The sequence below is a fragment of the Camelus ferus genome, chromosome 14, assembly GCF_009834535.1.
Source record: "Camelus ferus isolate YT-003-E chromosome 14, BCGSAC_Cfer_1.0, whole genome shotgun sequence".
NCBI lineage: Eukaryota > Metazoa > Chordata > Mammalia > Artiodactyla > Camelidae > Camelus > Camelus ferus.
This window is the reverse complement of record NC_045709.1, coordinates 18,135,788-18,148,936: the sequence shown is the minus strand read 5'-3', so window position 1 is coordinate 18,148,936 and position 13,149 is coordinate 18,135,788. Positions and strand designations below refer to the sequence as shown.

Genomic DNA, 13,149 nt, shown 5'->3' with positions numbered 1-13,149 from the left:
CTTCCCGTTTGAAGGCTGTTAATCTGTAGACCCAGCCTCTCCGCATGTCATATAAATCCTCCAGGATCGGGTCTGGCTGACCCAGCCTTCCTCTCCAACTATCACTGACTTCATCCTTTTCCCAGAAATGCCGGATAAACTCCCCGGTCACCTACTTGGGGATGCTGCAGAGATAAGGTGGGCTGTGGGCTCCAGGATCCCCTGCCTTCTTTCTCTGCCTCCTGTCTGCTGCCTTCTGCGCCTGAGTCTGCAGAAACTGCTGCATTTTAAAGGAGACTCAGGAAACACCCCTTCCCAGAAACCCCCCAGGGCCAGCTCCCCCACCCCTGTCCCCTACGCTCCAGAGTCCCCGCGGGGCTCGGCGGAGAGCTCGCTGCCTGGCGTTGAGATGGCTGAGCGGGACTCGGGCCCTCCCGTGCTGGGGCTGCGCCCGTTCCTCTGCGTGTCTGGACCCTCGCGCTTAGGAGGGGCTCGGAGGTGTTGCTGAAGGAGCTCACGTCACACGCATGAGGGAAGCACATGAAAAAGCAAGTGACCGCTCAGTAGCAAAGGAAACAACTCACAGCACAGGACCTGATACAGGAGAAGGGGAAGAATTCTCACCAAGCTCGTCCCCGCGCGGAGGAGCCATTGTGCAAATGGGGAGCTTTGCGGATCTGCTAGAACAGGGGGCAAGAGTTGATTCCTGCGGGGTTAGCCTTTTGACAGGTGCAATTGCACTTTTAAAAAGTTTAGTATGACTTATTTTGAACCTATAGGAGGCTATAGAGAGTAACAGAATGAACAGCCTTGTATCTACCACCCTGATTAAGAAATAAAACATTCCTAGCACAGCCGAAGCCTTTAAACCATTATCCTGGTTTGGTGTTTAGCATTCTCATGTAGTCTTTCGTACTTCCATGTCGTAGTTAATTGGACACATGCATATATATAGCATGTGTCCATTTTACATATATTTGTGTTTCTATTTTTGCAAAGCGTTGGTTTATACCGTATGGTTATGCCTTTGCAGCCTGCTTTTTCTGCCATTCTCTGGGTAGGGTTCGTCTACGATGTCCATGTAGATCGATCCGTGGAGTGCTGGTTAATCTTTATTGCTGTGTTGCGGTCCAGTTGGGATATCTCGTCAGTGGGTGTCTGGTTTGCTTCCAGCCTCTTCTTTCTATGCAGGGCTGCCGTGAGCACTGTGGTTGTGTGTCCTGTACCCACGTATGAGAGTTTCTCAAGGATGACTAATGGTGGAATTTCTGGGTCATTGGAAATGTGCATCTTTAACTTTATTACATTTTGCAAAAATTATTCTCTGAGGTTTATTGACTCCATTGTTAACAAACGTGAATCTTTTTCAGTTTGGTAAGTCAGCTGTGCTAGTGTTTCAGAGGTAGTGGACTGAAGGTTATGTGTCAGTTGAAATAGAAGACACCCACTGAGCCTTAGCCGGATGTCTGATTTATAGAGCCAAGAAGCCAGTTTAAAGCAGAAATAGGTATATGGGGGGCTCATATTTATCTAAACGCCTACAGAGAAGGAGTTAGGTCATATTCTGTAGGTTGCTCAGCATTTCCTTGTGCATTTTTGAATTTTAAGCAATGAGCACTTTGGATTATTTTGGGGATCTAGCTGGCTCGCTGTGGAGCTGTTTGTTGTATGAATATTTGAGTGAATAAATGAATGGAGCTGTGGAACTAAACATGAAAATGATAAAATAGAACAGAATAAAATTAAAACGAGTTTTTTAATTTTAATAAAATTAAAAGCTCACGGTGGCAGGGAGGGTCCCCACGTTCACTTACTGTCAACCTGGCTGGAGGCTGCAGTTCTATGTCACATCTGCCTTCGGCCAACACCTCTGTCTGGAGGCAGAGTCTCGACACAGTGGCTGTTTCTTTACTTTGTCATAAGCTCAGAACCCAGACAGGTGTGATGTGCTTCTCCAGGGTGGGGCCTGAGCCTCCATCTGGGGCCAGACCTCTGATTCTCTACCTGGTCAGGAGGCCAGGACATACCTGGGCTGCCTCCCTCTCTGCCCACCTGTCAAAACTCTGGCTGCCCTGCAGCGGGTCTCCAGCTGGGAGGCAAGTACTTCTCTGCAGCACCTCCTGCCCCAGCCTTGTTGCCGTGGAATCTTGGCTCTTGTCCTGGAGATAACACTTCGCTCTGGCCAGGTGCCTTGTGAGGTCCCTGCTGAGTGTCACCTTAAAGGGCCGTCTAGAACATGCTTGAGGTGGTGTCTTAGTTTGCTAGGACGGCCGAAACAAAGTGCCACCAATCGTGTGGCTTAAACAGACACCTGTCTCCCATTTCTGGAGGCCGGTCGGTTGCCCCTGAGGCCTTCGTCCTTGGCTTGAAGATGGCTGTCTTCTCCCTGTGTCTTCACGGTCTCCTCCCCCGTGGGTCTCTTGTCCAGATTTCTCCTTTTTATAAAAACACCGGATACACTGGATTAGGACCTAAACTAATAGCCTGACTTTAACTTGGCTACTTCTGTAAAGACCCACTTCCAAATAAGGCCATGTTCTGAGGTCCTGGGGGCTAGGATTTCAGCATACGTAGTTTGGGGGACACAGTTCAACCCCTAATGGGTAACAACACACTGTAGGTTTATGTGTGAATTGTTCAAAGGCTTCTTGCAAACACTGGATTTTCAGGGACGAGGGAGGTGAGCGCTCCAGGCGGCTTCACCCTTTTCTCCATGTTTATATTTGCATTCTTGACAAATGTCGCAGCAAATTCAGTTTGTTACCCCAGACTTGGTCTAGCACAGCGAGCTTATTTACTTGCTGACTGCTAGGAAGGAAGTTTCAGAGATCAGTTTTAAAAGAGAGATTTTCTCCCTAGAATTACATATAAATTGATTTTTCCCCCCTAACAGTTTATTGCCTGAAGGCTTGCCTTGTGGGCTGGGTTTTTCGTCATTGTTGTCCACTTGTTTTCAAGTTTATTTCAGTCATTGTTAGAAAAAAGTCTGAAAACTTTTTTGTTGTTGTTGTTCTAGATTTAAAAGAAATTGTATTTGTCATCCAGAGTCAAAGTAATTCTTTTCATGCAAGAAAAGCAGAACAGTTAAAAAAAAGCATCTTAAAGCAAGCTGCAGATCTTACACAGGTATGTGGAGACGGCTTGGGGTGTCTGGTAATTACTTATTTCTTGATGCATCATGTGTCCAAAGCTCTTGGTCCGTAGAGAATCAACTTTATTTAGATGAAGATACCTGTTCTGATTTGTTTCGCTGGCTTAATAGGGACTATCTGTTGTTTAAAATGCTCGTTATTCCCAATACTCAAAGCATCATATTCTAAATTATTATATGTGTATTTTAAGAAAATCATATAAATGGTATGGGACTATCATGGTTTTATCAAGAAGTGTGATAGAAAAAATTGGAAAAAATAACTTTTTAAAGGCAGGGCTTAAAATAGCAAGGATAATTAACTTTTAAAATTTTGGTAAGAAGTCCTATGGCAATTTTTATGTTGAAATAACATTTTCATTAACCTTAGTGCGGTGCTTCTTCCATGGGTCCCTTAATCTGTTTTTTAATTGGATATTATTAATTGAACTTTCGATTTGATTTATAATGTAATATCTGAGAAGGATTATGGAGAGAAAGATCGACACAGACAGGTACATTGTAATAATGTTTGAAACAGGCGTGAACTGAATTTAAACCTGTTCTGAATAATGCTGGGGTTTGGAGCAAAAGAAGAGCTTCCTTCTTGTGCTGCTGCTCGGAGCTTGCTTCTTAGGCAAGTGGAGAAATTCCTCCAGCCTTGGAGACAGACGTGCTTGTCTGGAGGCAAATAGGGCCGTTTCTCGGTTCTCTCAGCAAAAGCTCTTTGCCCAGAGACCCGTGTGCTTGACAGATGGCTTGATTTCTGTTGGTGGGCGCTTGGAAATAAAGGGTTGGAAATACCAGTGGAAAAATTAACAACCTTAATGGTCTCCAAGGTTAAGCCCTGCTGACAGTAGGGTTCATTATGCTTAATCTTTAGATGCTTTCTGGGCAAAGTTCATCCAGCCTCCCCAGTCCCTGCAGGGACGGATCCTTGGCTCCTCTGCCGTGGGGCATCATACCTTCTCCAGGGAGAGGGAAGAATTGCAGGCACCAGGCAGTTTTTCTGGTAACTGGAAATGGGAGCAGCTTGATGAGTTTACCATTCTCCTTGGCCTGGAAACCCAACTTTGGGGATTTTCTTCTACTCAGTTTTTTAGATGCCGTCAGGATGGAAGACACGCAGCAACCTTGGGGCCGGGCTTCCTCCGTGGGTCCCGGTGGAGGCACCTGTGGCAGGGGGACGGGAAGGGGGAGCCCATGCAGCCCCCTCGGTCCAGGCTCAGCATCCGTGGAATCGAGCCCAGCCAGCCTTGGCACTCCCCCCAGCTGTGTGATCAGTGGTGACGTCAGGGCAGGGTTACGTATCGCTTGAATTCGTGTATGAATTAAGGGCACATGTATCTCTGGGACTTGTACGCTCGTTCCCAGAAGCACCTTCCCTCTTGTAGACGCAGACTCACGTGTGATGAGGGTATGTGTCTTCCCCCTTGAATCTGTGCTGTCAGTCCTGTGGTCAGTGTGGGTGCCTACACACTTTGCCAGCCAAGGCCAGCTGAGGGAGTTTGCCCCAGTACTTCCTTTACTGTTTGTCAGCTCCTTTTTTGTGGTTTTTTGGGTTAAACTTTTTCTTGTGTGTGCAAATCGCTACTCATCACTGGCTCCCTGCCTGCCTTTCCCCCTCCACTCTTCTGGGAAGAAGCGCTTCCTGGGAGCTGGGGGCAGGACAGTGCTCCCGGGACTTGGTTTACAGTGGGGAAGAGGTGTGTGGGCACCGCTTGGTGGGAAGCAATGTAGATTATAAAACATTCCTCCTCCTTTTCCGCCCCACAGGCAGAGGTACGCCTGGGGGCTGGGAATACCTGCTCCTTCGGGAGGCCTGGGGGCTCTGTAGGGGTCAGGCCCAGGAATGCTGGTGCTTAAAACTGACTGGAGGTTCTGGGGAAGATGGTGACAGGTTCCCATCTCAGCCAAGCTTGGCACGTTTAGGAATGGAGAATGGGCATGGCTCTCGGGCGTGTCTCTTGGGAATTGAGGCAGGACAGCAGTCCAATAAGGTGTGGATCCAGCAGACCCCTGGGAACCTCCCATGCTCATTACCTTTTACCAAGACAGCCTCCCAGAGCTTGTTAACCAAAGTCCCCGTCCCTGATCCCATCTTCATTCCCTGCCACTCGTCCCTTTGCATTTTGTTTGCCAGTGATTTCGAACTCTTCATGGTCCCTGGGGTCACCTGGTTATGTCATACTGCTGTGGCCCTGCATGTGATGACCTTCGTCTTGACAAGCTCCCGTATCCGGTGAAGCCTTTCTGTGCACTGGCTTGATCTACGGGGACAGATCACTTCCTCTTTGCTTCCACTTTTAGCGTATACTTTACACTTTGGACTATTTTTATTTGTTACATCTCTGTCTCTTTTATGAATTTTGAGAGCAGAGAATGTGTCTGATTGGTTTCTGATTCTTCAGAACCAAGCACAGAGCTTTCCATGCACTGAACCTGAGTCCTCAGTGAATGTTAATTAAACTGGATCTCTGAAATTCATGGTTTCATTTTTCCTTACTCTCTTTTCTTTTTGATTTCTTTTTTTTTTACTTTTTAAAATTGAAGTATAATCAATTACAATGTGTCAATTTCTAGTGTACAACATAATGTCCCAGTCATGATATATATATATACATATATTCATTTTCACACTCTTTTTCATTAAAGGTTATTACATGATATTGAATATAGTTCCCTGTGCTATACAGAGAAATTTGTTTTTTAAATCTATATTTATATATAGTGGCTAACATTTGCAAATCTCAAACTCCCAAATTTATCCCTTCCCACCCCCTTTTCCCCTGGTAACCATAAGATTGTTTGCTGTGTCTGTGAGTCTCTTTCTGTTTTTCAGATGAATTCATTAGTGTCTTCTTTTTTTTCCTTTTATTTCTCTTACAGTATGGTCACCTTTGACCACACACACGCCCTCACATCCACACACACACTTGTCTTAAGTTACAGGTTCTTTGAGGCAGGTTCTTTGGCTTGCTCTGCTTTTGATTCCTCCACGGCACCTTAAATGTAGTGTGTATTCAACATACGGCAGTTGAACTGAATCCAGAAGAAACTGAACAAATGAAAACTAAATATTACTTTGAGTAGATTATTTTTTCTATTAAAATTTTGGGGAGTAGTTCTTAAATTGATAGTGGCCAGCCCCTCTCGTATTAAATATAATGTCTGTTTTACTTTTCCCTGTGAAATCAGAGTTTAGGGGGAAGAGCAGAATAAAACATTGAGCACGAGTTGGTGCTCTGAGAGTCTGATTTCATGATTAAGTGAATCTTTGAGAGGCAGTATGGAAAAGCACCAGAAAATTCACTGACTGCTTTCACGCAGACTGCATAACAATGACTAAGGAAGGTGGAGCCTTACTCCCCCCAACACAGTCCATTTGAGGGGCAGGGGCGGGCAGCTCTGGTCCGGTTTCTTCCGTCTTGTGACTTTGCCATAGGCTCAGGTGTCTGGTCCTCATCTGTGTGATTGGAGCTGGCTTACCGCCCTTACATCTGCATTCTGATATGTGGAGGACAAGGATCCTTTCAAGGATGTGACCTTGAAGTTGTATGCTCAACATTAGAAACTGTATTTTCATGGATGCGCGAGTCTCAGCTTTTAAAACTCAGAAAACCGTTCCATTTCTCGAAAGTATTGAACATTTTTAGCACTTTATTCTGTGCTTCTATTTAGTTTCAGGGTGCTTATACTTAAATTTTTGTTGTCCTTTACGTTTATAACTTGCAGTTTAGACCACCTATTTAGCCAGTGACTTAAATTGCCACTAGGTGGCAGTATTGGTTTTGCATTTAAAGACACCTAATTAAGCAATCTCATCAAGCAAACGCCTCTCCCAGCACCTACTTTCTGTGATAATAAATGGAGCCTAGACTAAACCACAGGAAACCTCCCTCTAATTATCAGATAGCCTGTTTTTCTTATTCCAAAATTCTTTCCCTGATGGACGCCAGCTCTGAGTACTGAAGTAGTTATGAAGGGACTTTATTCTAGCACTTGGGTTTAAACTGCTCACGAGATCCAGGGTGCTCTGTTATGACTCAGGTAATTCCACATTTGGGTTAACAAGTCTTTCGGTAGTTGAGCTGGCCAGGAGACTTCAGAGTGTGCAGCCGTGTGTGATACTAGTTCATTTTTTCCTCTTTATAGTGTTCTTTATGTTACATATGTAATTGAAAGTTGAATTTATTCCATGCATAGCGTTTTGGAGAGCCACAGGTTGTTGACAGCTCACAGTGGGTCTGCGGACAATTCACATTGGGTCTGCAGACAGTTCTTGGAGCAGTGCTGAGCTACCTGGACCTAGAACTGCACACAGACAAAGAAGATTAACTGCAGAGAATTAAATGCTGAGATGCACAAAACATAGGGCATCAAAGTCGCTTTAAGAGGCAGGTAATGGCTCCCTAGTTACAACTTAACTGGAATTTGTGTTTTTAAGAAACTGACATATTCTTGAGAAAGAATTGATAGCTTAGTTGTCAGCCATGGAAGCGGAGGATGGTTGAGTTCAAGTCAGAGCTGTCGGGGCACCCCAGCCCTGTGGTGGGGAGCGGGCGGCTCCCCCTCTGAGGGGTCAGTCCCGTGGTTTGCCAGGTGTGTGCTGTGCCTCTGATGGAGTGGGAAGTCCCCTGGGCCCTGAACCCTGAAGTCTTTAGGTTACAGTTTTGCTTTTCTCCATAGATTTGCCCACCATGAGCTTTCACAAAAGCTGCTTATGGGGGAGGAATCAGCGGTAGGTTTTATCATCTGAATATTTATCTGATAGCCCAAAATATCTGTTCCTCCCACACTGCCAGATGTCTAGAACTGCTGTTTATTTATTCATTACTCCTATCGAGTTGCACTCCACTATGAAATCTGCCAAAAATTAAGGTGCAGAAAAGTAACAGTTTCTGGGGTTACGCACCTGCTTCTAACTGTTCTCTTCTGCTCTAGCAAGTCAGTGTGCTCTTATTAAAAACACAAACACTTTTCATGCTTCTCATGTGAATAGAAAAAAAAAAAGAACTTTCTGTCTGAAACTTAATACTGTGCTTGGGGTTGTTACCGGAGTGGTGACACTGTTTCCCTTGTTTTCTGAAATAATCTGGGTCATTGTGAGTTGTCACTCCCATCTCCAGTTTTGAAGATTTTAACGCAGTCTGTAATGGTTTTGAAGCTTATAATGGGTTATTTCTTCTAATCAGGAAGCCAGCAGACTTTACCAAGTGCTTTCTGTGTTCAGAGAACCATTCTACATTGCTGTGGAGCCAAGAGTTAGGAATTAGAAAAGATACTGTGGTTCCTTGAATCACTCATAAGGTAGATGGTAACAGCCTCATAATAGAAGTGACTCTATCATTAAGTAGAAATTAGAAGTCCAAAATAAATGCATTAAAATGTTTATTCAACAAACATTAATTGGCCATCTGTAGCTGTAGGAGGTACTTGTGAATATAAAAGGACATCTCTCCATAGGACCTGGGCCCTTGAGAAAGTGATGCTCACGGAGCTGTTTAGGAAGAAGAGTGATGTATAAAAACATGAGTAAGTCTAGTGCTGACTGTGCCTGTGAAGCCTGGGAGGATAAAGAAGGAAGACTTTTGTCAGATCAGGGAGGAGAGACAGGAAGTTAGCTGGAGGGATGTCAGCTGAGAACAGGGATCGGATCCGGAAGACAAAGACGCTGACTGTCAGGACGGTCTGCTGCTGGGATGCCCGGGGGACCTGGAGTCTGTGGCAGGCGGCACAGTCTGGGGGATGAGTAGCGCATGTATTAACAGGAGGAGTGAGCTTTTTAGATTGAAATAGGTGGAAAGTAAGGCTGGGGAGGCGGGGGATGTGGCTGACCAATACGGGTTCCTAAATGCACATCTGTAGTTATAAGAATACAGATGTGGAAAAAGTGCTCCTTTTTTCCCCTGAGTTTTCTCCCTGCGTTACAGATGGAAGGGGAATGCGAAGTTATAAAGATTGACTGTTTAAAGAGGTGCGTGAACAAAAGCCAGGTGGAGGTGAGGCCACAGAAACCCGGAAGGAGAGTTTGTGTGACAGTCTCCGAGTTAATCAGGCTCTTCATTGGATTTCATTTTAAGCACCTATTATGTGCATAGCATCTGTGCACCAATTATGATTTGACTTTTATTTTTTTTGAACTTGAAAAAATTCCTTCTTGAGTGGATGTTTGTGTGGAAATTCCTTTTTTTTTTTTTTTTTAACCGAAAAGGGGCACAGACAGCTCAGTCCCTGGTGAAGACTCTATTGGAGAACCCTGTTTATGTTGTGTTGGAGAGGCTGTCATCTGAGAGTCTTTTTTCTTCCCCTATGGGACCTGGGACCCAGTGACCAAGGCTGATCCTAGATTGAGATAATTTTTTTTTTATTTTCATTTTAATTTATTCTCTGCAGTTTAAAGTGAAAACTAGAACATGATACAGCCCTACCACAGAAGCTTTAGATACAGTGTTGATCAGTTTTGAAGCAGTGACAATGAGTAATCATTGCACACACTCCTCATCTCTAACTTTACATCTAGATTGAGATGATTTTTACTGTAGCTTTAGAAATGTATTGACACTTGCTTAAAATGATGAAACTATTACTGCTCTCCAAAGCAATTTCAAAGTAAGATTAAACTGGAAACAATAAAGGAGAGAGGATAAAGTATCACTGTGTGTGTGTGTGTGTGTGTGTGTGTTTTTAAAGTAGGTTCTAGTAAAATAAGGATTCATATACTATTTTGAAAACTCTAAAGTGTGACCTTTAATCTTAGTGCCAGGCACGGGTCATGCTTGGCTGGGGAGTCACTTTGAATGAGGAACGGGGAATGAGTCCCTGCGGGAGTGATGCTGGCAGAGAGGGAAGGGCAGGGTTCAGAGTGAAGGAAGGACCTGAGATGGGGCAGAACCACCAATGAAGGCATCCCACAAACGCAGAAAAGAAAATTCAGAAGCGAGTTATGCTTATAAGGCGGTTTTTGGGGGGGGGGGGAGGTGGGGAGTGTATGGTGCAGCTGTAAATTTCATTTTATGGCAGATGTTGGATTACATTTCCCCTTTGAGGCCAAAAGGAGCCAGACTATTCAGAAACCTCCCCCACTCTTCTGGCCTTCGGCTGAATAGCTTTTAAAGAGAACAGACACTTTTAATTCTGTTGCCGACTTTCGTGGTATGAACTTCATTTAAAACCTGGCAGAATTGCAGCCTTGCAGATAAATGATTCTTTTTGCTTGTCCACAGAGAGTTTGGAAAATCACTATTTTCTTGAGAAGAGTTAGTCAGGCCTTGGCTCATTAGTTTAAAAAAAAACTCATTTCCATGAGATAAGCCAGGAAAGCGGAGAGCAAAGCCTTTTACAGGTTGGTGCAAAGAAGCTGGAGAAAATGGCCTTGCACTGTCTATTTTTAGACTTTCTGTATTGGCCAGGAGACTGTGAGTGCTTCATTAAAATGTTAGCTTGGAGAGTCAAGCTGCTCTTCCACTAAACTTCCCTTTTTAGATGAGAGCAATTGGATGCTGAATTACTTAGTAAAATTTCATTTTTTGTAGTAATCCATAGGCATTAAGTAATCACATTAAATTGTTTGTTAAATTGGAGTTTTTAATTACATTGCTGTTGGATAAGAATTTATGCATCTAATGATATCTTTATGGAATATTTACTCACACACGGCCCAGGTGAGGTGCCCCAGGAGAAAACAGAACAGTGAGACCGAGTTCCCTTCCTCAGGGGGTTGCTCAGCGCCAGTGAGTTCTTCACACCCCGTCTTGGATGTCGACTGCCCAGTGGTTGGACCCCCTCCCTCCCCGGAGAACTGGGACCCTGTGTGAGTCTGGTGGGAGGTGGGCTTGGCCCACGAAGAACCTCAGAGGCCAGGCGCTGGGTCCTCCCAGCTCAGAGATGGTGGACAGTTGGATGTGGCCATGCAGGATTCTGAGTCTGCAGCCAGGGACCCAGAGAAGTGGTCACTTTAGATCTCACTCCCCTGGTGGTGACATCAGTGCCCAGTGTCTGGTGGTGACAGTGGGGACCAAGCGAGGAGGCAGCACACGTGTGTAGAGGAGGCTAGTGCTGGGGTGTGGACGAGGGTGACATCCTGTGGGGCGACTGGGCGATCCTTCCAGTGAGTCACTGTGGACGGGCCCCACCTCTGCCGGCCTCCAGGAGGCTCATGTTGGGGGAGACCCTCATGTCACGGTCTGCAGCCACATCAGCCACGAGAACCCAGGCTGGGCAGCAGCCAGCCCTGCCGGAAGGCTCTGTCCTGACGTTTGACCTGAGCTTGAAGGAACAGTAAGAGTTTGTGAGACTCCCGCCTGGGAGGACTGCGAGGACCCTCAGTGATGGAGACGGTGCATCTCAGTCTCCCAGGACAGGAGCCAAGGGGTCAGCTACTCCGTGAGCTCACGCGGCGAGTTAGTCTGGGAAGGCGGGGCTGCAGGGACCAGGGAGAGCCCTGAAATGTGGGGCTGGGTCTGCGGCAGGGACGGGTCGGAGCTGCAGCGCGATCACGGCCGACTCCCGTGAGCGCCGGTCGCGGGCGTTGCCTCACTTGGCGCTCCTGCCAGGACGCTGTGCCGCTGTCGGGCATCACTCGCTTAAGACTGTGAAGCGGTTTCTGTGATTCTCCCCGTCTGCAGAGAGGAAACTCAGGCTTAGAGGGGTGGAGCGACTTGCCCCTGCTAGAGTCACTAGTAAGTGGTGCGGCCAGGCCGGCATCTCGGTTCCCACCTGCTCCCCGACACACAGACGGGGCCTCAGTCGCAGGCCGGGCGGCAGGTTGCGCGGCTGGTGTGTGCAGATTATTCCACGCTGGTTAGTAAACAGTGGCCTGTGCTGTCTCTCGCTTTAGCTGGCTTTATTTTTTTTTTAATACCATTTATCCTTGACGTTATATTCTAGATTTCTTTGCTTATTATTTGTCTCCTTCGTTAGAACTTGAGATCCGAGAGGGCAGGGATTTGGCCCTGTCTGTTCATAGCTGTTTGCTGTGATCCTTGAACAGCGCCTGGCACGTAGTAGTTGCTCAACAAATATTGTAAAATCAATAATACTATTAATAACCATCACGTTCAAGCTTGTGCCAGGTACTTGGCATGTTTTAAGTCCCTTGATCCCAGGAGAATTGTTTTCCCTGTGTTAGGGGTGAGAGGACAGAACCACAGGCAGGTCTGGGAACCTGCTCAGGATTGTGTGGCTCCGAAGAGCTGGAGCGAAGATTCTGATGCAAGTACTTTGGCTCCAGAAATCGGGTTCCTAAATGCTAAGCTTTATCGCCTTTCATGAATGGGTGAATGATTGGTTAAAACAGATTTATATGAGCTATAAAAATGTACTTAGTAACGCATTTCAAAGTAAATAGTTAATAAAAGTAAATTATATAAATAATGAGGTAATATTTTTCTCTTGTTAGGAAATGATGGTTAATGATTAAGACAGGTTTCTGGAAAAAAATGTGTTTTAATATAGGCTCAGATTCCTGGAAGGTTTGTTGTTATGGTATCACATATAATCTACTGGTCCATAAATGAATACTGTTTTTTTTAAAGGCTAGTAAATCTGTCTGATATATGTTCCTAACTGCATATTATACATCTTGGTTATTATCCTCATAAGATAGACCTACATCTTATGGAAGAAATTATAACAATAAACAGATGTTAATTTTCATCATAATTTATTTGTTGGTCTAAAAGCTCAGTTCAGTGCCTAAGAACTATATAATGATTGGGATTTAGAAATACAGTTGAACTGGAATCAGTCTTAAAACAAGATTTAGTCCTTCAGAACCTTTGCCTAACACTGAACAAATGTCTTGGCTTTTGGTTTCTAATTTAGTACTTGCTCTGAGTAATGGGATTGAATTAGACCATAAACTCCTATACTGCCAGGCTTATATTTTAAATTAAGGTATGGACAGGTTACAAATAGTGGGAAATAGTCTGTGGACAAGGGAAAAGGCCAACATCATGGAGTTACATTAGCTGAATCTTTTCCAGACAGAGGCAGAAAGACAAAAGTGGTTCACAACCAAATTTGCCTAGTAATTTAAG

General features: G+C 45.1%; 1 protein-coding gene across 1 annotated transcript in view; it reads left to right on the top strand.

The window, feature by feature from the left end:
* B3GLCT (beta 3-glucosyltransferase) overlaps positions 1 to 13,149 on the top strand; it is an 83,651-nt gene that overhangs the window by 20,101 nt on the left and 50,401 nt on the right. Inside the window, exon 4 of the mRNA XM_032496341.1 lies at positions 2,996 to 3,105. Coding sequence (XP_032352232.1) covers positions 2,996 to 3,105 — 110 coding nt within the window. The remainder of the gene's footprint in view (positions 1 to 2,995; positions 3,106 to 13,149) is intronic.